The sequence below is a fragment of the Augochlora pura genome, chromosome 6 (assembly GCF_028453695.1).
Source record: "Augochlora pura isolate Apur16 chromosome 6, APUR_v2.2.1, whole genome shotgun sequence".
NCBI lineage: Eukaryota > Metazoa > Arthropoda > Insecta > Hymenoptera > Halictidae > Augochlora > Augochlora pura.
Window position 1 is genome coordinate 13,831,808 of NC_135777.1, and position 27,696 is coordinate 13,859,503.

General features: G+C 47.9%; 1 protein-coding gene across 4 annotated transcripts in view; it reads left to right on the plus strand.

Moving 5' to 3' along the window:
- Nucleotides 1-27,696, plus strand: part of Lmpt (four and a half LIM domains protein limpet) — a 106,068-nt gene that overhangs the window by 26,236 nt on the left and 52,136 nt on the right. For 2 of the 4 annotated variants that reach the window (XM_078182701.1, XM_078182702.1), the window contains exon 3: nucleotides 12,790-12,875. In XM_078182701.1, the coding sequence (XP_078038827.1) occupies nucleotides 12,790-12,875 (86 nt within the window). Of the gene's footprint in view, nucleotides 1-4,512; nucleotides 7,012-12,789; nucleotides 12,876-19,698; nucleotides 20,310-27,696 lie in introns of those variants that run through there. The other 2 variants (XM_078182695.1, XM_078182699.1) reach the window with 2 other exon arrangements.

The window sequence follows — 27,696 nt, forward strand, 5'->3', positions numbered from 1 at the left end:
AGTGAAAGCCCACTTAGGGGACGCTGCGGCGATTAACCGGCGATATATCGGTCGGGGGGAGCACACCTTTTGAAGCCGGGGCACGCCCGCTGAAACCCGGTCGAAAATTATCCGTCTGTGTCCGATTTACAACGAGTGCCGGGGCGCCCACGCGCGATAAATCGCGGTCCTGCTGTAAATTGTGCCATAGGTGCGCAACGATCGTTGATCGCCGATCCGGCGCGGCGGAGGACACGGCGCAATATTTCACCCCTCGCGGAACCTTATTGCCTGGGCCGCGCGCCGCGCGCCGCGCACCGGCCTTATTGTCTCGGCCCTAACGAGAGCCTCGCTCCGTTTAAATGGAATTATCCTGTCTCATTAAGCAGGCATCGACGTATTCCTCGCTCCAGGGGCCACGGGCCTCTCAGGGTCGCTCTTCACGGAGTTGCAACGAACGAGCGGGACTCTCTCCACACCCGTGGGACTCAGAAACGATTAGACGCGCGCGGACGATTTTATCGCGCGTTTTCGCGACGCGACACGACGCTGCACCCTTTCGAGATCATTCGTCGTGCGCGAGCTCCGCGATCTGCGTACTCTGCGTTGTCAATTTTCTTGCTTTGTTTTACCCACTCTTCGAGTAGAACGCTCGATAAAATTTAAATTTAAATTTCCTCGAAAGCGCCATTAGTTTACGTAGATTAATTGAACAATTTGCGGAAGTCATAATGCTCTCCAAATAGATTAGAATTATTCCGATACCATCAGCCTTGTACAGGTTATTTGCTGTTCATTTGGTTTCTTCAATACCTTTTGCTACTACATATCTTTAGCTTCTTAACTGTGAATGGTGAGTGTATTCGTCTTAGAGTACTAGTACGTTTTCCAATAATTATAGAAAAACTAGCCGAGAGAAACTGTACACTGCACGATGGATAAAATGCATACGAAAATGGCTACTAAAGTTAATTTACACAGCCGAGAAGTTTAATTCTGAAGATCAAGTAACCGGAAGCTGTCGCACCTAAATGACACCCTCAGTATTATTGTTCTCGAAACATCTTTTCTAAAGTCTGATCAATTATCTTACGAAGTTTTTGAGATTGAGCAACTCGATGGATAGACTCTTCGATTGACGCGGGAAAGTACCAGACTTTCGGCGTGGTCCTCCGCGTTATTTCGCAGCGTGAATCATCCGGGTTCGTTTGCCCGGTTCGAGTCAGCCGAAAGACACCTTGACGGGATTTCCGAGTAAGGACCGGCGATTTTTCTCGTTCGTTTTCCTCCTGGTTGATTTTTCTGGGAGCCGGGCGATGAGTCAAGCGCAACCAGTTTCGCGAGCCGCTTCTTCCGCTCCGAGAGATTTCGTGGCTCCATTACGGGACAGCGTTTTGTGCTCGAAAACGCGGAATTTCGTGTTTTATCGGGTCGAGATAAGAAGAGGGGGGGAGCCTCGAGAGCTGTTTAGGCTCCCTAGGAGCATTTTGCCGACTCGATAGGCGACGTCGGTTGTCCTCCGGATAGGTATTAAACGTCGATCGAACTGGCTACCCATTCTCCCGTTCTCCAGGAGTCGTTAAGAACTTGCCGAGGACTCGTTAGGGTGCTCTCGTCAGCTGCGGTGATGTTCCGCGATTTTTCCCAAGGCCCTTGGTCGAGATACGAGGGGACGAGAAAACGGTGGAAAGCGTCCTAACTGGCGCTCTCCGTAATAGAAAACGACATCCGATTAGAGGCGGCCGGACCGCCTCGTCTGAGATCACTGTAATTAGACAGCGTCCGCGTACGGGACACTGTATCAATTTCCAGCACAGTTTCGGGATAATTTGCGGCTTCCGATCGCGCGAGCGATAATTACGCGATTACACCTCGTCGATAAGCGACCGGAGGAAACCGGTGATCCGGCAACACTTGCGAGGGAAACGATCGGAGGGACGAGCGACGAGTCTGCGACCACGCCTTGGTCTCCTTCTGGAGACTGAAAAACTCCGATCTAAGCACGATTCGATTCTTTCATTATTATTATTCTTTATTAACCAGCTTCATAAGCTCTTTCGTATTATAAATATATAAGTATAAAATATATGTCTATAAACAAATACAAAAGATACATAAAACATACCTGTAGAAATTACAAAAACTTATAAACTAAGCACATTTAAACTTAAAACAAAATAACGAACATCCATATTGGTTATAAGCTTGTGTGAGTTATGTAAGTTGTAACAGTCAAACTCTATTGTCTAAATTCCGCAATATTAGAACGATCTAACTGGCCGTTTAATTCGTCCGCAGTTGTAGCTGTTCTAGTTATATAAGTGACACTTTTGATATCCTAGTAAGGTTTTGCTTCTACCAATATGAATTAGCTCCATGTTACGCAGTGACTTGGATGGCACGCTCGGCTTAAAGAATTCTTATATGATCGAACAATCAATTATGCTGCTTATGGTTTTGAATATAAAGAGTAAATTGCTTGAACGTAGACGTGCCTAGTGAACCAAGAATAGGATCGTAATTGTGGTTAAGAAGAGGCACGAGTTCAATTACTTTTGAGGATATATCTCAGAAGTGTATGCCGCACTGTTTCCAGCATATCAAAGTAGCATTGCTGAGATGGATTCCACATTTAACTGCCGTACCCAAGGTGAGAAGGAACTATTACTGAGAACAGAACTTTGGCAAATCTTTGGCTGCTGAAAGTTTCACTTGACTGGAATTTTCAGCAAAGGAATTTCAACTATTTTTGGTAGTTTAACGTAGGATTAACGTAGGAATGATTTTAACGTAGAAAGAACCGTGGAATTAGTTCTAGTTTCTGCTATTTAAGATACAGTGAAAAAAGTAACCCGACCGACATACTGATTGAAAAAATATCTAGATTGATATATAGGTCATAAGAACTGTACAAGAAGCGTCCCGATCAACGCTCCGTTTAACTGCAAGTGTCCCGATTGACACACCGACTGTGAAAAGTGTATAGAGTGACACGGTAACCAACTGCAGGTGTTCTAATTAACACAACAAGTCGTGCCGAGCAAATAGACGACCAGTGCTAATGACCAACGGGGCAGACTAATGAGCGACGAACGCTAACTGAGATTTCGCCAAAGTATACCTACCCTCTCCTTCGGGTGTCCTTACAATCGAAGTATTTTAGTACACTGTTCAGAAAACTATTGTTATTGTTATTATAATTCATTAATTAAACGAGCTATATATAGCTTAGATAACAAAATATGATGTAGTTAGGAGATTACATAGCGTAAATTGCGTCGGAAGATTTCAGAATCACAGAAAAAGAATATGTTGTTACCGTGAGAGTTTACATTTCTGATAAATTCGTTAATGCAATTATATTGACCATAAAGGGTACGGTAAGAGGAACGGACAGTCAACTCAGGAGATGACGGTGTCTGAGGAACGGACACGGAGTTATAAAGCCAAGCATATTTAGAATCCTGAGGTGGGTTATCAGTGCGTTTATAACTTTATAGGCAAAAATAAGATCGTGCATAGCACGTCGGCGTTCGAAAGAGACATTAAATTGAGATAGTTCCAAAAGGGACGGAGAGGATTTTCCGGTATCGTTTGCGGGAGTCCCAGAATCCCGGTGAACTCGAGCCTGGGCCCGAGCTCACGTGGCGGTGTCGCGGTTGATATCGGGAGGAGGCCGCGGAGGAGCCGGATTAACGGGAGAATCGAGTGGTCCGCCTCACCTCGAGGAGGACCGACCGGAGACCGCAGGAGACAGAGGACAGCGAGGAAGAAGAAGAAGGAGGCGGCTGTGCTCGAAGGAGAGAGGACGAGAGGACGAGAGGATGAGTGGACGCGAGGACGAAAGGGGGCACTGGAGGAGGTGGGAGGAGAAAGGGGGAGGGAGAAGACGGGGGACGGGCGCACGGACGGCTTGGTGGAAGAAGGAATCGAGGAAGGGAGCCGGGCGAGCCGAGCGCCGAGGGGAGAGGGAGAGGAGGAACACGCTCTCCTCCGGTGCACACTCTCGTGGTGACTCCGACCGGCAAAGTGCTCGCGTTCGTGAAAGTCCACAGACGACTTTCAGGGTCGTCTGCTCCGCTCGTTCCGCCGAAGAGAGCCGGCTTGGCTTCGTTTCGCGAAAAAGGAGCCAGACACCGAAAGAGATCCTCGTACGCCGCGAATCCTCGCCGAGAATCCACAGATCCTGCGCCGCGCGATCCCAGTCTCGATCGTCGTCGGATCGATGAGACCGAGCCGAGCCAAGCTCCTTGCTCATCGTCGTCTCGAAACGCGCGACCAGTTCCACGACCGATCGATGTCGCTCGCGAGGACTCGCCGATAGATTCCTGGATCCGGACGATCCCCGCGCCGTGGACATGTGGTGATCGAGAACCGTGCGGACTTCTGTGATAGGGATCACCGCCTCGCCATCGCCTCGCCTCGCCTCGCGTCGCGCGGAATCGACTCGCGGAGAACCGTCACGGAGCCTTGAACAGTTTCCAGCGTGACGGCGGACAGTTACAGAGAGTCGGAGAGAACGAACACCGCGGCGAACCACCAGCGGCAATGTCGTCCAGACTTCGCGGATCCTCGGCAATCAAGGAGGGCGCCGACGTGGCGGCGTACCCCGCCAGGAGGGATCACTTCCGCGAGGATCAAGGCCTGAAATCGTACAAGAACGGAACGAATCGGTATCATTTCGGCATGACCAGGCAGAACGAGGAGACCAAAAATGGCCGCGACCATAGAGACCGATTGGCCGACGACCCGGACCAGCTCTACAAAAAGAGCAGGGAGCACTTCGGCTCCTGGGACATCAAGGATATCGCCCAGGACGACAGGCTTGGCTCCAAGAAGCAACCGGATCGATCCGAGGACTCGCGGCTGACGAACGGACGATCCAGGAACGATTTCGCCAAGCACGAGCACCGTGACGATCGAGGTAGGACCGGATCCGTCGATCGCGATCAATCTCACAGATCTAGAAGAAAGGACACCTGGGAAGGATCTGACGCGAAGGCGTCCTCGAGAGCTCCACGGAAAAACGATTCTCAGGCGATCGACGAGAGGGACTTGCTTCTGAGGGAGATCGAGAGCCTGGCTGTGGACGGGCGATCGCCTGATCGACGGATCAGAGCGATGATCGAGCGATTCAAGTCTCGGGAAGAAGAGAAGATGAAGTCGAAGAGGGATCGAGATTCCCTCAGCCCTGAAAAGGATGAGTACAGGTCGAAAAGCGCTAGTCGAGGCGATAACCGAGTGGATCGCGAAGATTGTGACAGAGAGTTTGGGGTCCCGAAGGAGGACAAACGGGAGGAACGACGTACAGGAAGATCTAGGATCCGGGAAGGTGACAGAAACGAGCTCGAAGAGAACAGAAATCGGTCCGTGGATCGGAGGCTCGACAAATCGAACGAGTCGATTGGAGAGAACGAGAGTTTTCGACAGAAGAGTGACGTGCACGGTTTAGATAAGAGTCGTAGACGGTCTAGAGAGCTGGAAGGCGATCCTCCTCGCAGAAAGGACAGCCCTAAAAGAAGGAGTTACGCTTACGAGGGAAACCCTGAAGACTTTGACGTTCGGATACAAAGATACGAGCGAGCGCTTCTGGAGCCTAGGAGAGACCTAGACTCGTCCAGAAGAACTTCTTCGAAGGACAATGCCGGCGACCTAGGTAGAAAAGAGTCGTTCAAAGAGTACGATCGTCAGGTGACAAGGAAGAGTTCCTTCAAGACCGGAGACCCGAAGAAGAGTCGGGAATCGAGCCTTGGTAGAAAACCGTCCTTAAAAAGTCCGGAGACCGACGTGCATCGAAAGAATTCGTTCAAGGACACCGAGAAGAGCTTTCGGAAGGATCAGGAACACGTGTCGAGAAGAGGCTCGTTCAAGGATCAAGGGTTCGACGTCGGACGGAAGAACTCGTTCAAGGAGCAAAGCTCGGATTACGGGAGGATCGCGGCGAGAACGTGCAGTAACGAGGAGGAGAGAAAAACCGCGAAAGGACACGGTGTCAGCAGGATAACGTTCAAGGAGCAGGACGAGGGGCCGAGAATCCACTCGTACAAGGAGCAGGAGGCGGAAGCGGGCAAGGTTTGCTTCAAGCATCGTTCAAGCGACGTGGGTCGCAAGAACTCTTTCAAAGAGAAGACTGTGGAGTTCGCCGGAATTTCGTACAAAGATCACGACGAGGAAGTGGTTCCGGGCCAAAGGAACGTCTACAATCATGAAAGCAACGAGCCTGGCAAGATGTGCTTCCGCAGCCTGGACGACCCCAGGCGAAGAACTTCTCCGAACGGCCGTTACGTCGAGTTCGAACCAGCTTCCTATCAAACCGAAGGCGAGATTCCGAACGAAGAGGTTCTGGATCAGGAAAGAAGGAGTTCCTCGAAGGATCGCGATGCCTCGACGAAGAGACGAGTGTCCCTCAGAAGCAAGAGCCATGACTCCTTCGACAGGAAATCGGAGAGACATTCAAGACCCCTGAGTCCGCCGAGGAGGGACGAGTGTCGCGAGAACTGCAAGGATCGCGAGGACTTCGACGCGAACTCGTGGCACGAGAGCAACAGGGTGTTCGCTGCTACGTATCTCAGAGAAAACAGCAGGTACCGGTCGAACCCCGAAGGACATTCGGAGATTGAGCGAGATCCTTCTCCGGAAATGGGGTCTCTTCTCGAGATCCGGGAGAAGAGACCGAACGAACTCGACGAGAATCAACGCAAAGAGCACACGAACGTTTACGGTGTCGGAGACGCGGATCAATCTAAGGATCTAGACAGCAGATACTCGTCTCACCGCGAGAGGAACGGTGCCACGATCATCAGGATTCGATCTAGTCCTGAGAGCACCGTCGAGAGGAGACGTCGGCGGCGACCGGCGCAGGAGCTGCACGTGGGCAGGCGGAGGCGTTACGAGGACGAAGAGGACAGCGGGGACGAGGCCGAGGAGGACGACGACGAGGACCGTCGTCGACAGAGGCCCAGGGAGCCCGGCTTCCCGTCGGGACGAGGCGTTATGACACCGTCCCGAAGAATCTGGAACTATCGCGAAGGGGTATGGCATTTTCATGAGTCAATCGCGTTCGATCAGTCGTTTATGGTACAGAAGCGAGAAGCGATATTCATTAATCGATGGAGGAGATGAGAGGGAGAGGGATGGAGGGAGCGGGATTTTATCGTTGTTCGATTCAGGATTTTATTTCTCTCTGATTTTCACCGCCGACTACATGCTGCTACTGGTGCTTGCTGCCTGGTGCTACCGCTGCCACTCGATGGAACAAGCTTACGTGCGCGGAGTGTGTTGGTGGATCTCTGTGAACGGTTTTCTCATAGGGTTACATATGTCTCGCTGGTTTTCTGTGCGAAAAGGATACGCGTTTCGTAGAGTGGCCTTTTAAGAGTGTCTCCACAAAATATCATACTATAAGTGATACTAGAAATGTCATTCGAAGAGGTAGAGTAAATATTTGCTGAGAAATTGTCTGCTCGTTCGTGCAAAGATTCTTGCCGTCGTCGATTCGACAAACGTTGATGACTTTGGAACCGAAGATTCGTGCCGACTATAAAACAGTCTTCGTTTCGCGTATAAAACTCAACAAACTGTTGTGGCATACTAGATCATAGTACCCGGAAAATCTCTGTAAAGATTTTAGCAAATCGAATTGCCAGTCTTCGAGACATTTCTGGTACCGATGTGAAAAGCACCGTTCCGGAAAAGCAGAAGGATAGCTTGAAATTGCTATATATCCAAGCTATTTCGTACTAGCTATGCGAATTTATTAATGAGACTTTGAGGAAATACTCTCCAGGAATGCCACTACGAAACAAGAGTTCCACGCAAACATTTGCAATCCTTGGACTTGTCGATCGGATCGCGAGCGGTTGCCGGGTTTTGTACAGCGATTCCGTTTTCTCGACAACCATAAGCACGCGGCTGTGCCTAACGCCGTCGGTTTCCGCGAGTTGCATCACGCGGCTCGCATCCGCGCGATACTCGCCTGTCCGGCCACGATGAAACCGACCGAACATGTATGAAACAAGTGAAAGTAATCATGAACGTAATTACTCGTTTATCTCTGCAGGATTATCAGCCACACGAGCGCATATATGAGCGAGCCAATGTAGAAAGTTTTGATTAAATTCATAGTAGACGAGTGAAATTTTTTTCATTCCAATCCAACCCTATGCGACTGGTTTCCCGTGCCGCGTGTTTTAGCAGCGCGTTCTCTGCCTCTGCTCGCGGGCCGCGTGCCGTTCAACGCGTTTCGATTGATAGCGCACCGAAATAATAATCGAGAGCCGGCTAGATCGATCGGGGTGAAAGTGAACCGTCCGGTAGCCCGGTTGTCAACGGTCTCGCTAATCCTTTAATCGACACGGTCGGTACCTGGCCGTCGAACCTCTTTTTCGAGCTGATAGCGAACGTTGACTTTCTCGCGTGCGTTCTCTTGCCGTTTGCAATCTTGCGCCCTTCCCCTCCCCCCGATCGCCGCCTCTAACGGCAATTAATACTCCGATGTAATTACAGTCGATTCGTTCTGTCGAGGGAAATGTCCTTTGCAAGGAACGATCGATGATCTGTGATCGATTCGGCTTGATTCGGGATACACTCTGATCTAGATTATGATATTGCAGGCTTTGTATTAATTTTCTTCTTTTATAGTGTGTACTATTAGGTATATTGGTATGAGATTTCTACGCACTTAGTCACGTTCCAAGATTTCTATATTTTTATTACAGAACAAATGAAAATTTAGTTAATCGTTCAAACACATCTAAAGAGCATTTAAACGGTCGAGTAACTGTATTCTGTTCGTCGGAAACAAGAAAGAAAATCTTCTTATTTGGTATAATCGTTGTAACGGTTACTATAATCAAACCTGCAGTTGTAATCTTTACGCCACGCAATTAACAAAGAATGTGACCATGTTCTGTGCAAGAGTGTCGTTTCTAATCATTTAAGACTTCTCAAGTTCAAACACAAGATTATCTGCACTTGATTATCATTCTATTATTACCTACAAGCACACGAAGCAAAACACCAAGCTTTAATTCGATTGTCTAAGCGTCATGACTGTGTCAATTAATTCTAACAAAATTCAAAAGAAATTCATTTTCCAATGGCAGTATCGATCCTGGAATTTAAGAACGCCATTTTGGAAACGCGTCCTCGAGCGTACGTTTTAAGAAAACGGAGAAAGGAGACGCGATTTTTTTCAAGCTGTTAGACTAGGGTAGCCCGCGATGCAAGTTTTCAATGTCCTTACGTAATTCCACGGTCTATTGGGCAACGCGTCATGGAAATGTCAGCGAACCGCCCACAAGCGGAATGGTCGCGCCGCGTGTAGGACACGCACGCAGCCCGCGGATCACATCTCTCTTCGCGGCGAAAAAAAGTTCGCAGCCTTTGTCCGGGAGCAGGATGATCGACGTCTACCGTTGCAATCGATGACGCGAACGCCGATGGAACCGTCATCCTCGATGTTTCGACCGTGACTCCTCGGAATTCTAGTTAAAACTACGGCCAGAGAATCGGGATTTCGACTTCGACGGTTTAGCCGCGTTGGCCGCCGAGAAGTGACGCAATCGTTTGCCTCTGCTCGCATGCGTACGGCTGCGTCACGCGTATTCTCGTCCAGGGAACGAGGAGAACAACAAACCCCGGTGATTTCAATCGAAATTAAAATGCGAACGGATCGAGAAATTGCGGCAGACGTTTAACACGAACGGTCTCACGTTTTGCAACTGCGAGAAGCTCTCTTACTCTATAATTCTATAGTATATACGTTGCAGTTAGAGATGGGCCATTCGATACTGTCGAAAGCCAGGTAACTAGTAATTTGAATAATTAATTAACTAGGCCATGGTGATGATATGAATTTATTTTGAACTAATAATAATCCGATCGAGCATCTGTTTAGGTTTCAGACACATTTCGATTGGTACGATTTCACTAATCCCTTACTACCTCTTATAAAATTTTCCTCATAACAATATTCAATAAATAATTTGATTTTCTCACAAAATCAGATTTCGGCACATCTCTAACTATAATACCACGTTCTTTTTGGTTCTTCGTGTTTCTACATTTTATGGTTTTAGTTGCGATTTCGTCGTGTCCGTATATCTATAAATATTAATAACAAGAATAGACGTTTCCTTCGATTTAAAAGAATTTAATGTAGGACAAGCGGTCAATTGCCTTTAAATGTCTATCTCGCCGTCGGGCATATCGTCCGGAAAAAAGTGGAGAAACGGTTCAGCTTGTGGACCGATGCCGGTACAGTTCCCTCTTGGTAGCATCGTTTTAATCTCCGTGATCGTTCGAAGGTGCGACCCGTCCGAAACGTACGAGACAAATGAATAATTCACACGGAAAGATACGCGGGAAGGTGTCCCCGGTGATCTCCAGCTGGCCGTGCTGGAGAAAAACGGGGGTACCCGGTCCTTTCACTCGTGAGTCAGGACGAAAAATATGTTAATTAGACGGAGGGGACCAAGAGCGGCGCTCGCCTCGGAGATCATTATTCAGGATTACTATATATAGACAGCTAGAGACACGTCGGCTCACATATTTTCCATCGCGTGTGCCTCTCGTCTACTCGATATTTGGCGATGCGGCTGCCGTCGAGCAGCCGCACGTGGGCGGACCGACCATATATGCCGGCCGGAAGGTTCTTGAACGCATCCAACGCGCTTCGGCCGTTTCCATCGGAGCCGCTTCCTTTTATCTCCCGATAAACGCTTTGCTAAACCCTCGAAACTGCTCAAGGATCGATCTCTCAACGGCATCGTTACGATCTGCTTCCCATCGCGGAGCACCGCACTTTCGAAAGCGGCATCGACGCGTCGAAAAACGGCCGCGATCGTCGAACGTCACGAGACGTTCTCGGCAACCGAACAATTAAAAACTTTTCCTAATTACCGGACTCGGGCTTCGACCTTGTCCTGCTTCGCACGTAATTATGAACGCCGCCAGAGGATGATTCAATTTTTCTTCGCACCGCCCTCCTCTCTCTCTCTCTCTCTCTCTCTCTCTATCTTTTCCTCTGACTCTGGTTTAAGCTACCAGACCGTGAAGCTTGAGTTCTCATTTTTATAAATCGTTGCGGAACGGGATTATCGAGAGGATCTGGTCGGCAACAAGTGGAAGCAAACATAATTTTATCCTAGAACCACAAAATAAAAATTGCCTGCATCGATTGCAAGAAATGGAAACATTATCGTCTCTCTCAACATCTTAGTAGACTCAATATAATTAAACTGCAGTTTTATGCATTAATAGGGAAATGGTACAGGTAAAACATAGAATAATGAACAAATTATGATCAACGAAAAATCCTGATATATTAATTACAAGTTATTAAAATTACTTAAGAGAGAAACATTATTGCTCGTGAGACTTTTAAATTTGCATAAAGTTTTGCACTCTGAATATAATTCATTGATATATTTATACTCTTTTAATTTTTCTACTATTATAAGTTAGATATACTTAACCCCTTCCCGTACTTTAGCGAGTCTGACTCGCGATGAAGATTTTTGCCCAAACATGAATATCGCGAGTCAGACTCGCGACCAGATACTTGGGCCAAACATAAATATCGCGAGTCAGAGTCGCGAACAGATACTTGGGCCAAACGTAAATATAACAAGCCGAGCTCGCGGACTGATTTTTTGCCCGTTACGCTCGTAACTGAATGTTAGTTCATCTTAGAACCTCAGAACAGTTAGTCACGATTCTTATCGTTGCTGTTACGAAGCAGTTTTATTATTAAAATTTAAGAAACCCCTTCAACCTGCATGGTACAAAAATGTTTAGTGAAGGCCGTGATAACGAATCTTCTGATAGTGACGTGTTTATGCCAGTTGCAAAGCGAATTAGGCATCTATAAACGTAAATAAATATCTATAAACGTAAAAGCATTAGAGTTTACTTCCTCAACTCCAGTATCGCGTAAAACTGACTAAATCACAGGTTTTGCGGGCATCTACATTTCGGATCGTATTGCGACTGTTTACAAACATCAGTCTGGTCTGTTTAGCACCCGTTGATGCGGACCGCTCGGGCCCGAGTTTCGTCGAGCTAAATGGCACGGGAAGGGGTTAATTTCGTCATAAATGTCTATAATCTGCAGTCTAATTATGGACTCTGTCAATGTATCTGTAGAGGTCTGCTTTCATTTATTACCAAGAACTAGAATCTGTAAGAGAATTGGAGGCACTTTGATAATAGTTCTAATACCTATTTATCTCTCAGTCCTGTCGCTTCAAGGTAATAGTTCGCAGAATGTAGAGAGACGGTGATGATCTATTGCGACCATCGTCAAAGTACATCCAGTTCTTTGTTTCCATTTGCTACCTTCTATAGCCTGCCTTTCGAAAGAAAACAACTGGAAGTACTTCGATAATGTTCCCGGCAGTGTTCACCCCAGTGCTATCACTGTAGGAGCGAGGTAATGATCTATCGCGATCATCGTCGGAGTAGATCCAGTTTTTGTTTCCATTTGTTGCCTTCTACAGTCAGCCTCTCGCAGGAAGAGAAGCGGAGAAGAACCGCAACGACAAGAGAAAGGTGTATACCTATTAGAATCGTTAAAAGTTCCTCCAGCCCTCTCCCCAGGCTGTTGAAGCCAGCAAGCGTGTCTCTGTGAAGGGATCCCGGGGATCCTTCATCGACTGACATTTGTGATGATCCAGACCTTTCACCGTGTCGTAATTATCATGACCCAATCGCGAGGTCGCGATCATTTTTACCAACGATTGCGCAGCATGGTTGCCGCGGGGCGGTTGAGGCCGACGAGTCTAAAACGCGGTTTTCTTCGTTTCGCAGGGTGTCCTGATCACGGACGTCGAGGAGGGCCAGCCGTGTTTGCAGTGCGGGGAGACGTGTTCAGGATTCTCGCCGCACACGTGGAGGTAAGCTTTATTATCGCGCGCAGGACGCGCAGGTTACCGGCAAAATAGAGGATAAAAGTTCTGCCCCTGCTCTCCGGCCGGATGGTCCACTATGCAAAGATGATAAGGCGCCAGGGTTCCGGACGCCGCGAGTTATCTGCGCCGTGGATCGTCGATCGGATCGAGCCGGTTCGACGAGTCGGGGACCGATGCCCGATAAGTTCACTTAACAACGGGCCTGTCGTGTTAAAATACAATATACAAACCAGCGGAGATCTCGAATTGGGATCGCCTGACGGCGGGCCGATTTTGCTTCCTGTTGGCCACGCGACTGTAAATCAAAGTTTCAGGCCCTTGATTCTCGATTGAATTTTTTAAGATTTCTGTGGCGAGGGTATATCGTCCACAAATTTGGTTCGAAAATAACCTCGGGGAAACCAGGACGAAACTGTGGAACGCGATAAGAACGAACTGACTAGTTACCTGCTTTTGACGAATATACTCGTCGTAACAAAAAATGTTGCCATTTCTTCATAACGACTATTATATACTCTTGAACAACTGGTTAAGAAAAATACTTCGATGTTCTTTATTATGCACAGTATAATTACAATAACTTACACAATTTTCAATGAGGTCGCAACAGACAACTGGTTACGGACGAAAGATCGTCTGTTCTGGTAATACTGCGTGCTAGTTCGTAGTCGCGTACTTCCATTAGATTAAAATGTTCCATCTTGAAAGTGGTGGCGGCGCTGACACATTTCGGCGTCTACCAACGTTCCCACGTTTGTTGACGCCTGTCGGGATCGAGCGGATTGATCGATGAATCCCGTCGCTGCTCAATTAACCGCGCCGCGTACCGCTGGTGTCTTTCTAATCAAGATATCGGGTTTCCTCCATAATTATCCGCGTCCATTAGCCGCGACGACGCGCGGAGTTTTCAGGCGTTCGATTAGCGGCGCAACAAAAGATCGTCTCGGAAAGAAAACTCTTTAGTTTTCGATCATGTCGTGCGCGCGCGTCGACACCGAGAGCCCGACGTTTACCCGTGAAAACATGACGAGGCTTCATGCTCCGCGAGTCCGCCTCGAAGATCGAGGTCGCGAGACAAAGAAAGCGAGAGGCGAGGAATCAATGGTCGATCGGCGAGACCGTATCGTTCCTCGGATCGTGCCTGGAACTGTTAACCGAGAGAGGCTGCTGCACGGCGCGTCCATTATCCGAAGCGTAACTGAGCAGCGGTGAAATTACCGGCCGGTAATTACCCTCCGTGACTTACGGGCCAGCAATGCGGTAATAACGAATTAATTGGCCTCGAGTGGGGAACCGGGTCGGAGGAACAAAGGGGGGTGGAGGGTGGGGGGGGGGCGAAACGGGGAAGGACCGCGGGGGAGGGACCAGTCTCGCTCCTTCCAGCGCAGCGTCGCGTCGCGAAGCCCCGAGGAGAAAGGTGGGACAACGTGCACCGCCCGGTGCATTTATAGCATCGGCCAGATGGATGAACAGTTATGCCACCTAAAGCCATTCGAGCCCGAACGAGACCAAAACGACCGAAAGCTACCTGAGGCTCTCTCGCTCTGAAACGTTATGTCGTCGACGAGACACGCGTGTCTATATCCGGACTTTCGAATTCAATTTTATCCCGCGTGGGAAGACCATCGAATTTTGCGGAATTCCCGGGAACATACAGTGGCTCCGTACGGAAAATTTCCGATTTCTGGCAACTTGTCCATATTTCAGTTCTTGTCGTTTTTCAATCGATTTGCATTCGGCCGTAATGATTGCCAACCATCTACTAATTCTCAACTAATTCCGGAATAGTTCGCATGACCTGTCCATGACTTTCTTGTCGTACGTGCTTAGTAGCATATGGTATTTACGGGATGGTTTAATAATCTAGTAACTAATATTAAAAATAGTTAACTAATTAGCAAATGGTTGATAGTCATCACGCGCGGATTATTCCGCTTGCAGATGCAAATAGGTTAAGAACGAGTCATATCGTAAACGTAAACTCGTTTTGCAGCTTCGATTTTTTACTTTCGCTATGCATCGTTCAGTTTCCACAGAACTTACGTTAACATTATGCACGGTTTATTTGCAAGCAACTATGACATGTTATCCATCTAAAACATCGAAAGAGTAGACAGACCACAATCAATCGTTCAGACTCTTGATACTCTAATCTGTAACACAAATCACCAGACCCAGACGTTTTCACCTTTCAAACATTTTTTTCTCCATTTTCTCAGACTTCGTTACAGTCATTATATAAAACACTGACTTTCGGTTTTCTATAAACCAAGAAGAGTAAATGCGAATGTACCCAATCGTGGACTTGCCAACTACATGCAGTAAATTCTCCCTCGATTGTCCTTTAACTCGTAAACAAAAATGGTCAATTTAGGAAGAGGAGATAGGGTTTGTCAGCAACTATAAAAAAGAGCTGCGAAGCTTGAATAATCGTAAAGCAGACAGCAACTTCGATGTTCTGATAAGAACAACTTAACTTTATTCGATGCTGGCTACAAACTCCTGTCGCTTTTCTCTTCTTTAACGCTAAACCTACCATACCGGTCTAAATGACCGGTTTCATATGTTTTCTTCTAAAACTGTTGATATTCTAAGAACCAGTTTACGTGAAATGATGGAATGAATTTTTGAATTCAGTCTTACACTATAATAAATATATATATTGGCACTACGTCTAAGTAAATTCGATATTGTCTTTTCAAATAAAACACCGCTTGTGAGTCAATTTCATAATCGTTAGATTTAGCGTTAAATAGCCGCATTGACAGCAAAAGTTACTAACTAGCAAAAGCATTCGAAAGAGAACTCGAACGAAACGTTACATTTCGTTTGTAAAAACAGGGACACCGCTAGGGACACTGTTACAATGATTCCGAGGCTCGGCTCGCTTCAAAAATAAATCGTCGACATGCGCGAGCGTGGATGCTATAGCCGGTCGTCCGCTTCGCCTCGTCTCGTTCCGCGGTAAATTTAGATAATTAATCTGCTACACTCGATCGGCATTTCTTCGCGGCGTTGCTCGTCGTGTCCCATTCACGAGGTCAACGTCGCGAAATGGGTCTGCGTACCGGAGGACGCGCGATTTCGCTTCCAGCGCGCCCGATCCGGCCTACATTCCGCCCGATATTCCATTCAGGCTTCCGCGAGGAGACCACCAGCTCCAGAAATAAGCTTCAGAGAATTTAGTCTACGCGTCGGTCACCGGGCGTCGGAGATCTAACTTGATTTAGGGTCATCAAGCTTGTGGCACCATGCTTTCGATAGCTATGACCAGAGAAAGATACCTTGACTGCGGACAAATTCTCAAAATCTCTGTTAAAATCAGCCGACATTTTGTTAGTTGATGATTTTCTACCAATGGTACGAGCTAAATTGTTCATTGTAGGTGTATGTTTACTTAGTAAAACGCCGATATTCATGAGCACGAAGTAATATATCTCTTCAATTGCTGTGGGCGGAAGAATATTCATAAATTACTTCTCGCTGTACGATTCCTTTCACAGCTTAGGGAATTGGAATTCCTAAAGGACAAGAAAAATTTATATTTATTGCCTGCCTTCGTTCATTTCACAGAAAAATAGGATGCAGTCATTACGTATGTAGTAGATTTTCTCGTCGAAGTATTCGTCGTCAATGCGATTCGTTATTGAACTAACCTGCTTTAGAACAAAATTAACATCTTCACTGCCATACATGGCGACGAAATTATTTGCTTCAAGTTGAATATTAATGTTTAGGCTAATTTCTTACATATTTTTAATGCGTATAGACTGAACGAAACATGTACGAAAAGTAACTGCTTGAACTTAAATTTTCAGTCTGAATGTGTCAAATGGATTACTTTAATTTTATGGAGATTTTAAGATTCTTGGCACGGCGGTCAAAGTGTTAACAATAAAATTATAGATAAAGGTACACCGCGATGTACACGAAACTTTCACGCGCAACCTGGTCGCAGGAAGTTCCGCCGACTCGTTCGACCGCGAGGAATTTTCCTCGACGATAATTTTGCGGCTTTAAAGAAAAACGCAACACATCGGATTTGCATATTTATCAGAAAGGAATATCTCGAAAACAAATTGTATGGTCTTAAAAAAATCATGCTACTTGAAACGCTACTAACACGAAGCAACGGTGAATCTTGAAAGTGAAAACACGTTACTTGCGGCATTCCTCCATGCAGCCACAGAATTCTTAACAGATTGGATTAGAATCGCCCTCCAGCGGGTCTGCGAGACAGTGGCCGCCTGTAAATTCATTTCCCGTAGAGGTTGCACGATGGCCGCGCCTCGGTCTGCGAGGTGCAGCACGGGTACGCCTATGAGCCGCGTCGATAATTTGCGCAATGAAAGCGACCGGGTGCGCTGGTATCCGAGCGAAGTTTCGATTGTCGTCGGCCGGTTATGCTCTCTCGCATAGGCGTCGTGGCTCGTAATAAATTTCTATCGATTCGCGCCGGTCGACGGCGGAATATGTGTGCCACGGCTGATTTACTGGCAGAGAAGTGGCGTGTAATCTAGCTTGGGCAGCTGTTTACCGAAGACAGCCGTCTCCATTCTCTCCGTCTCTCTCCCTCGCCTCGAGCACGTGCTCGTATTTATAGATTTATCAGTTGCCAAACACCGGCGGAAGCGAAGCCGAAAGGCTCGCTAATCAGCGAGGCCGGGTCTCCGTTCGGTATGGATCTTAATTCGCTGCTGCAACACGGCGCCGCTAAACGAACTCGTTCGATTGCACCGGCTGGCAGACTTTACGAGCTTATACGAGGCTTTACGAGCTTTACGAGACTTTCCACGCGGTCCGCGTGGCTCGCGGCTTCGCGATTCTCGAAAGAACGTCGCCAGCGTCCTTTGTTCCAGCTAGCCTAGGTCTAGGCTACGCGACGCTCAGCCTAGTTGTAGGCCTTGAACACCCTCGATCCAGTGCAATCTAGGTTTAGCACGGTTCAGGCCTGACGTTTAACCTCGACACGAGCTGGACTCGCGTCCGCGCGTGGGCGTAACAGAACCTTCGAACGGTAGATGGATCGCCTCGATTCGCAACCGCGAATTCGAGACTCCGAAGATCAAGGCTTTCCTCTTTCTCGATAGGCTTCCTTGGTTCCGCGTCCAGACGATTCTTCTCCCCTTTGGCGATCGAACGATCGTGTAAACGAGAACTTCTATGTAACAGGTTGTCGCGAAATGTGCACCGAGGCACGCGCCTATTAGCGATGGCGGCCGTCGCGAGACCTCTTTAACGGGGCAGCGAGCGTGCGTGCCACGGTCGCGAACGGCTTTCCAAGTCGCGATTGGATTACGCGTGTACCATTAGCCCAGAATCGCGCAGTCCTAATTCGATACAAGTTCGTCGGGAAACGGTGTAACCTTTCGCGACAATCGTCTCGCTGCGGAGCTTCGCGCTGCGCCGTTTTTCTTCCACCGTCGCCTAGAAATTGTGCTAAGCCGCTATTAACCTACCCTCGTCATATCTTCTGAAGTTTTCCAACTTCTTCCTTCGGCCAATCTAGAAATTGGTCTTTAGTTTTCGGGGAACGCCCTCTTTGCTTTGACAGCTTCTTGAAACCACTCCTTCCTGGAGCATTGTGATGTCAATAAAACTAATGGAATTCAGTTTTTTTATTTATTTATGCGGAGATTTTGCGATTTCAAACGGGAAACCTCTTTGTTACATAAGACATAGAAGTGAATGTTCAAATGAATTAGTGGACTTAGACTAGGAGTCAATACAAAGGAGTAGGGTTAAGACAGTTAAAATATTAAGATGTGTATATGTATATATACAAGGATTATTATATCAATTCTGGCGTGTCGAAGTGACCAATGCTCTATGTAGACGCGGTTTTGTGTTTTCTTATTTTGACCTCATTTTCTATAAATATTCACGTCTCTTCTTCTCTGTCTTAACCCTTCAGATGATGATCATGGGTTGGCACAACCCATGCGCATTGCTGAATAAAATTTATTAAAAGCTTAATCGTCACTAAATGAAATATATTGTATGCCGTTTCGTTTGACCTATTTCTTCACATTTCGCCAAGTAAAACGACGCCGTTACTTAGCAAAACATTTAATGACGGAACAAACCGATATGCAATTTTATCGTTGCTTGTTTCGCAAGTCGCTTAACGCGTTAAGTAAACGTGGCTTCTTCGCTCCCGATGCAGAAATAGTCAAGGCAGCGTTTTCCAAGATAATCGGAAGCTTTTTTATTGCGCACGAGTGTCTCGTAGTTTACAAAACAAGATACAGCAATACTGGTCTATCCCTCTCTAGGGAGACCGTCTGAAGTAGGCATGGCTTCTTTGCTCCAGTTCTTAACGCAATCGAACCACTACTCCACCGCCAACCAGTGTCCGCGCTTGAACTAATCTCGCCTCGATCTATCGCCGGACAAAACGTAACAATCGATCACTGTCGGCAACGGCACAGGTTGTCAATGATTAGCGTCGCGATGCCGGTGCAAAGAGTCGCGCAGCAAGAGCTCGTTGTTGAGGGTCGAGGGTCGCGAAAGGGTCGGGCCCAGAGAACAGGAACCGGTAGCTCGGGTTAGCAGTAGCTCGAAACCAGAGTCACGCAGGCTCCCTAGCGAAGAGAAGAGAAGAGCAGAGAAGAGCAGAGAAGAGACGAGACGAGACGAGAAGCGAATCGGCGTGTAGTCCTCGCGCGCACCAGAGAGAAGAGAGAAGCCGTGAGTCATTCTCTCGCGAGCTAGCTACCTCGGCTGCATCGCTTGTCTCCTCCTCGCGGCTCGCACACGCCTCGCGTGCACGTGCTTCGGCGATATGTGCCAGTGCAGGGTCGGTTTCGAACAGCACCGGCGCACGAGTTCGTTTTCGCGTTTTGACCGCGACCGTTGTCGTCCCCGCTCGTTCCCTTGGCACCTGTCGACAATCAGCCGACGAGAGTGCGTTCGCCTGACGTACCCGCGAGTGGTTCCTCTTCGTGGCAGCCTTCGTCGTCGTCGTCGTCGTTAGACCGCTGTTACGCAAGCTGTCCGGCTGCGAGTGAGTGCGTGGGACGCTTACAGCGAGAAACTGGGGATCAGTGCGTGTACCTGTTGCACGGCTCGCTTCGACGCAGAAAATTTGTCTGTCAAAACGAGAAGAAATAACGCGGAGTGCGCCGGTTCCGAATAAAGTCATTCCGGATACTCTACATTCGGGAAACATCCGCACGTTTCGCGACAACCGCGGTCGAAGCTGATTCGAGAGCGAGCCGGCACGGCCAAAGTTGTTCTACCTGTTTGTCGCGGCAACCGCGAGAGTGTGTAGGTGACACGGAATCGGAGTGGAAGCAAGGTGCAACAGATAAGAGTAAGAATTTCGGAGCGGGACCACAGAGCGACTCCGATCGATTCGAGCGTGCGGGCACCTGTTGCTCCGTCTCGCTTTATCCCTGCCGGGGGACCATAGAAAAGGTAAAACACTACTTTGCAGATGATTTTCGTGCCGCGGCCCAATACCATCTCCATAGAGTCGCGATGCAATTAACCGTAACGGCCTCGATTTACGAGACGTCGCGCTAATCGGGCTGCGTGTCGCACAGCCTCTCTTCTCGTTCCGGCGCGGCGCAGATCCTTAAGGCTGTTGTAAACAGCGAGATACAAGCGCGATGCTCGTCACTGTCCGTGATTCACGGAGATACGATCTCGCGGCGAGATCGCGCGCCCCGGCGAACGTTTATGCGAAAACCAGACGGTATCTCCCGTCGTCCGTTATGGTCGCGGATCGCGGCGCGACTAACGCTTTATTGTGCGCGTTAACTCGGTCGCGCGCCGTTAACATTCGTCTTTCTGCCACATAGGACGCGGAAACGCTGGGCTCTGCTCCGTTTCGGACGCTTAACCCGCCTATTAATAGAATCACCGATGATCGTGTTCGAAAGAAGATCAGAGCATAAATAATAATCTCGAAGAAGGTTATTCCAGTGCGAGGCCGAGAGAGTCACCTGTTGATTCGCGAGAATATCTCGAACGTTGCGCCGAAAGTGTCTTGTTCTGCTGAGCCTCGTTCGCCATCGATTCAACTGTTATATTATCGAATAAACTAACTTCGGATTATAGAGGACTAAAAGCTCTACGACAACGAATCGTAGATTTTCGGATGGCTACTAAATAATTCCCGGTAAGCAATGCGTCAATTTCTAAGTCGATTCCGCTATTTTTATGTAGTGTATTTGGAACCGGTCTTTGTGACGTTGTCCAGCTATTTCGAGCGGAAAACGTGGACGATTAACATTCGGCGATAACTTTTCCTGGTTGCCCAACGGAGTTGTTTCGAACACGTTCGCGCGACACGTGGCCGCCGCGCGCTAATTGCGATGTTCCCGCTAGAGAGGTGTCGACTTTTCGATCGGTACCCGGGAATATCGCATGACGGGAGTCGCTTCTCGTTCCCTTCGTTTCGCACGATTTCAGCCTATCTCGCCTGCCCGAGGAGTCTATTTTAAATCGGGCCACCTATCGCTCTCGTTTTTAAACGCACTAAACGGTGATTTACAGCCGCCACCGGAGGCCCCCGCTTCTTCCTGCCGCGCGATAAAAGACTATTTCCGGCGCTGGCCCTGGCCTTTTCGCCGAACCTCACGGCTAAGTACCTCCACGGCCACCGTGGATCCTTCGCGGGATCCCGTTGACACTCCCAGCGGCCACGCGGGTTCGCTGGAAACGATCGCGGTCATGATTTACAGAGAAGTCACTCGCCCGTCTGTCCTCTGTCGAATCGCGGGGGCGGTGACAGGCGCCGCGATCCGGTTTCGTGAAAATGTTATCGACAGTTATTTCGTTGATTCCCAGCGGCGGATAAATGTTTGCTTTACGCGTTCGCCGAGCAGCGTCTTTGAAGTTCCCGCGTCCCTTTTTTTTCTCTCTTTGATCAGACGATCCTACGCGAATCGAGATCATCCCACGCCCGTCTCGCCGGCTTTTGTCGACGAAAGCCAAAATTCCCTCGTGGGAATTACAGATACGCGATTCGCTCTTTAATGCGTCGCTTTTCCATCCAATGGAACGGCAATCGTTCTATAATGTCCAGCTAAATCATAGTCGTCGCGTTCCATAACTTCTCTATGACGACTTCAAGGGATATAAGATTGTCATCGATTTAATTCCCACTGAAAAATGTTATTGTTGAATATTTATACTTCCGTTTGATGGATCGATATTTCCAGATAACGTAATAATATTTGAAATATTTATTTGATGCTAATAAAAAATAATACGAGTAAACTAGAAACGAGTAAGTATACAATATGGCACAGTATAATCTTGCTCAGAAACACCTGTATTCGAATGAATATTATTTTTTTATAGCTGATCGTTACATAACAGTATTTGTATGAATGAATTTACAAAGAACAATGTTTAAAAATATGTTTTTATTCTATTAGTTTACATATATTTAGTTTCTATTCTATTTTTAATGTCACTGTTAGAAGTTGCAATTAATTACTCGTAGACAAAAATTTAAGCAGAATCGATCAGATCGAAGTTTCTACTATTCGGTAGCGTTCCACGTTATTTCCCGTTAAGGTGCAAGAGCCGATCTATTTGACAACGATTGCCCCTCGATAACCCGCGACGCAATGATGAAAGATGGTGGTTGCACATGTACGAGCCGTGAATTTATATGCGCGTTGGATTATTGGCTACCTCGCGCGGGATTCGGTAGAATTCCCTCTTGGCTCGCAGCGATCTAGAATCTAGAGTCACGTTGCCGATACAATCGCGTAATATAGGTGCCATTATCATTCCAGCAAGCTCGTCAAATAAACCGATAATCGCCGGCCGATCATTACGCGGCGAGGCGCAGGTGCGAGTGCGAATAACACGCGTGTGGGTCCGCGATGTCGGTCACCCACGCGCCGAGCAGTGAGATCACCTTTATACTTTGACTTTCTTAGTCACGGGCTGTCAGCCTGTCCCGCTGAAAACCAATGCCTTTTGTCGCCTCGAGTCCGCCCGCGGGATCCACGGGAAAGCCTCCAGGCCAAAACCGCTCTTTTGCGCTCTTTTTACTCGACTCTGACATCATCGCCAGAAGTTGCAAACGTTGCAGCCACGGGCAGGATGCGCCTGACTTTTCCGGATATGCGATAAACCGTTTTTATGGGATCATCCTTGTCGCGAGAGCTCCGTTACAAAACTGTCACGAGAGTGCGCCTCGTTTCAGCTCGATTTATCCGTCATCTTCCTGACTTAATCGATGCCAAATTGACACAACGATAAAATATCAATGTACCGGAGAAGTAAAGAATCGAACTTGCGATTATGTTCTCTTAAACTGGACTTATTTGCGAACAATGGAATCGATTGTCGCAGGAGCAGTGAAAATGGATGAAATTAACGTGGAGGATTTTCGATGGTCAACAGATAACATTCACGGCGAGATGGTCTCCTTTTTTACGAACCCTCGAAATTGCCGTAGGCGTTACAAAGCCGATAAGACAAGGCCTTATCAGAATGCGATATCAAACAATAGAAATTCCCGTGGGAGAGATACATCGGTGAAGAGTTACTGGCGAGCAATTTCTCACGGAAATGTCGACCGTTGGTTTTAAAAGGCTCGGCTGGCGATACACGAGACATTTCCGCGGATCCTTGAAAAAGGTCTCCCGTGTCGCGGTTTGTTTGCCGAACGGCTTATGGCCGCTCCGCTAAGTGATTCGGTGTCCCGCGAACCCGGCGATATGGAGACCGCGATATTTACCAGAAATGTCACCGGCTACCCTTACCCTGAAACGCTCGAATTACGCGCGCTTAGCGAGCGTACTCCGTAGAAGGGAGAAAGAGCGAGAGAGAGGGCGGGAGCTGCTGTGTAAGGTGTCGTGCTGACCATTTAAAAATGGCCCAGTTATAGAGCTTCGTGGGTCTCCGGCGGCGCCTCCTCGTGCTCGATCATCCTCCTTCTCCGACGCTCGCTCTGCGGCCGACGTGCAAGACGTATAAATCAATTCGCGCGTTAAAGTCACCGGAGGTCCCGTTATTATTGTCCTCGCATTGTCACCGCGGTGCCGCCCATCTCGTCTCTCTCGTTCGCGAATTAAAACGTCCCGTGACGTTCGTGCGCGCTGGACGACAACTAACCAACCGATTTGTCACTCGAGGCAGTGCCCGTCCAGCTTCTGGTGTATCTAAATTTTCTAGATCGCGCGACACGTTGACGGATATATTGTTACAATTTTCTGCGTAATGATCTGTTTACTGCGCCCGAGCTACTCTGTCAGTCGCGATGTCCAATTCGGCGCGAGCTCGCGAATCAGTCGACGGTCTATGCGGAGTGCTTCTCGCTCCAACCCGTTAATGCTCTTAAGCTAGGCTGATCTCTCCCCCGATTCTTTACAACGATTTATTTATTCATTTACTCATTTATTTATTAAATATCAATACAGTCGGTTTTGTGTTTCGTTTATGGATTTCAATTTTGTTTCGTAACAACAAAGACCCATTGGTCGAAGCTGTAGGTTGAAAGTAATTCCATACGTATTTTCGAAGTAATTATGGAATCCATAACTTTAAATACCTATGGAAAAATATATTATCTATTTTACGTAATGTATAATAATCGAAACTTGGAACTGAAGAATGACAGTTAAACTTAGAAAATATCAAGAGTATACCTTATATCTTTATAACCGTTTCAATGAGAACTGATATCTGAAACAGTGATTTTCAGAACCCACTCAATCTCTGAATGCTCTCTAAACCAGTCTATTCCGAACCTTTCTCTTTTCATTGTAAAGAGGTAGCGCCAAAAGACCAACAATGTTGTTGCGAATAGGCGTGGCTTCGCGGTTCTCTATCTACAAGTAGCAATTCTAGCGTCCTGGTCTAATGACCTAACGTTCCCGCTGACGTTACTAGATTAGTCATGATTCAACTGTGCTAGCGTGGATCGCCACCCTGTGGGATCCCGGATCAAACGAAAGCGGTAAATTCTCGCGGCGGGACGAGAAGTTGGCACGGGCACCGTTGTTGATTCAAAAAATGCATTTTCCGCGCGCTGCAGCCCCGCGAATATTTATTTACGAGCCGCGCGAACGCGAGCGCCTACCCGCGTGAAGTTATTACGCGACATTCTATGTGTGTCAAAGCTCTATATTTAATGCGTCGAGCCTCCGGCCCGCGCCGAGATACAGCCGCCTCGCTGTTTCGCTCTCCGACCGGCTATTTATTTGACTTAACCGATTGTAAAGTGCCCAGAAATTTATCCACCATAAACCGGCAGTAATTCCCGCGATGGTAAACACTCCTGACCATTTCCCGGCCGCTTCAAACAAACCAGTAAATTTCGCGGACGTTCGGCGACGCCGTTCGAGCAGGCTGGACGATCGAGTGCGTCGCTCGGCGATTTGTCGCGGGAATGGAAAACATCGAAGACTTTTCTGAAAGCGAGCAAGCGATGATTAAGACTTGGGTCGTTATCAGCAGGAAGCGACGGAGAACGTGGAATTGTACTCGGCTCGGTCGGAAGCGTCGCTCGTATTAGCCGCGACAGCGTTCTACAATAAACGCGATGCTATCGTCGCCGAGTAAAAGAGCGTTTACTCGCGCGACCGAGCCCGTATCGAGACCCTCGATCGCTCGCGTTCCGAGCCGACTTGTACGCGTAATCGCGTCGCGTCGTCGCTCTGTCGTCGTATGGGAATGCGATGCGTGGGTGTGGAAAGCACGCGAGGGATTCGAATTCTCGGTAAAAGCACGGCCTCCTCGGCTTGCGCCGGTTTCCTGCCGCAACTCGATCTATCAACCCGATGCACCTATTTTTCAGTTGCCAGCCTCTTTGTCTGGTATTGTCCATATTTCTCTGATCAGCTATCGCTCGAAACGGTCCATCCTAATTTAATCCACCGAAATATCCTCCTTCTTTTCTGGTCTACATACATCGAATTGATCATGCTTTCCAACTAGAACTCTCGCGAGAGTAAACTTTGATATGCAATAGTGGAGAGAAATCCAAATTAGTGACGATTTCAACAGACATTGCCGGTAAAGTATATTTTGTCTTCAAAGTCGGTCAACTGTTTTCGCGATTGGACCATGACTGTGGTCCACCGATGTCCTCAATGCATATACGTTCTCTTGAGTCCGGAGGAATCATTGCAGACCTAAGTTTTATGTATAAAGTTGTGAAACGGTATAACAAACGATCCCAACTTTAGTGCGCTTGTATACTTTAGTGCTCCACTTTGTTGTGACAGGTCGGTACTGCTCTTTAGAACCTTGCGGTCGAGATTTTGCTCTATTGGCCCGTTTTACATATATTATACATTCATTAACAACAATAGCGATAAGATCGACATTATTGCTACCATTACAAAACGAATCTATGTAAACTGTATACCGGATTCGCTGGAAAGGAATGAATTTAAATTAAATATTCCAAAGTTTCCAAGACGTTGCATAGCATCTCGAAAGGACGGGGAGAATGTCAAGATCCTTGTTCGACCCGGAGATCTTCCGCCATCCAAGCGTTGCCGGAGATCGAGAATCGATCCAGGAACCGCGACGTCACTCCTCTGGAATGAAAGTCAGAATTGTCCAGATTCTTCCAGAACCCGTTCTCTGCTCGCTGAATCGAAACGCCTCTATGAATCCCGAGACGTCACGGTTTTCATTAACTACCCGGTCGCGCAACGGGTCGAGCATGAAGCAACAGCAACGCCGGCTCTGATAAATTACTCTCGTTAAAGAAATTTAAAGACCGGCGGCTAATGCACGGAACACCGTGGGCGGTTCCTTCGCCGGCGACGATTTTTTCTGCGTGCCGATTGCGACACTTTCGCGGGGTTTTACCGATTGTCTTGCTCGTGTCCCGCGTGCGACATTTCTCCGAATGTGGCATCGCTGGCCGGCGACGTCTCGGATAATGAAACACGCCTACCTTTTATCGACATTTCTGCGACGTCGTTAATTGAATTACGCGAGCGTCGCCTTTGAGAGCGACACTCGGTTCCCGGGAATCGTTTGCGAAACGCACGTCGACACCCCGATCCTGATTTGCAATCCTAAATATCGCTCGCGACTTTCAGAAAGAACACCGTGGGCCTGAACACTAGAATTCTCAATCGTTCTGTCGAGAATATTTTGCACAAAATGTGTTCAAAAAGTATCTCTCAGTTATTATAATTTAGTTATACTTATTATTTATTATATGATTTATTATATTACATCTTGTCAATTATTATGAATGAAAAATACTTATTATCATCGTAAATGGTGATTACGATTTTGTTGCAATAGGAGAAAGGTGCAAAGATATGTACACGAAGATACTTTCCGGACAGACTTCGAATTTCAGGCTTCGTCACTTCGTCTTCCGCGAGCGTGTTGGCTTTGGAATTCGTGATCGGGATACAGTGAACCCTCGGTTTTCACAAAAGCGTCGTTCCTCCTGCTGGCAGGCCCGATGAACGGGCTTATTATGCTCCTCGCGGCGATAAACGATGAACCAGCCCGTAGATCCCGCGTCAGCGCCTGCGATCAGCTGGCATTGACGAAGCGCGGGACGCACAGAGACGCAGCTTCATCTGTCGGCCGATATTCCGATTGCCACTGCGTGCACCGCACACATTCCAGCTGTCCCTCCAGGACGCGCGTGTGCGTAGTCCCCGCGCATCGATCGTCTCTTTCTTTCTATCGATCGCTCGGCTAAATTTAGAGCATGATCGAGAGAGAGTGGTTGCCCGCGATATCGGGACAAATAACCGAGCGATAAAGTCATTCGGCCGGTCGGGATCGACTCGCAAACAGCTATCGTTCGTCAAAATCTTGCTCCGCCCAGTTTTTTTTTCCTCTTCCGCGGCGT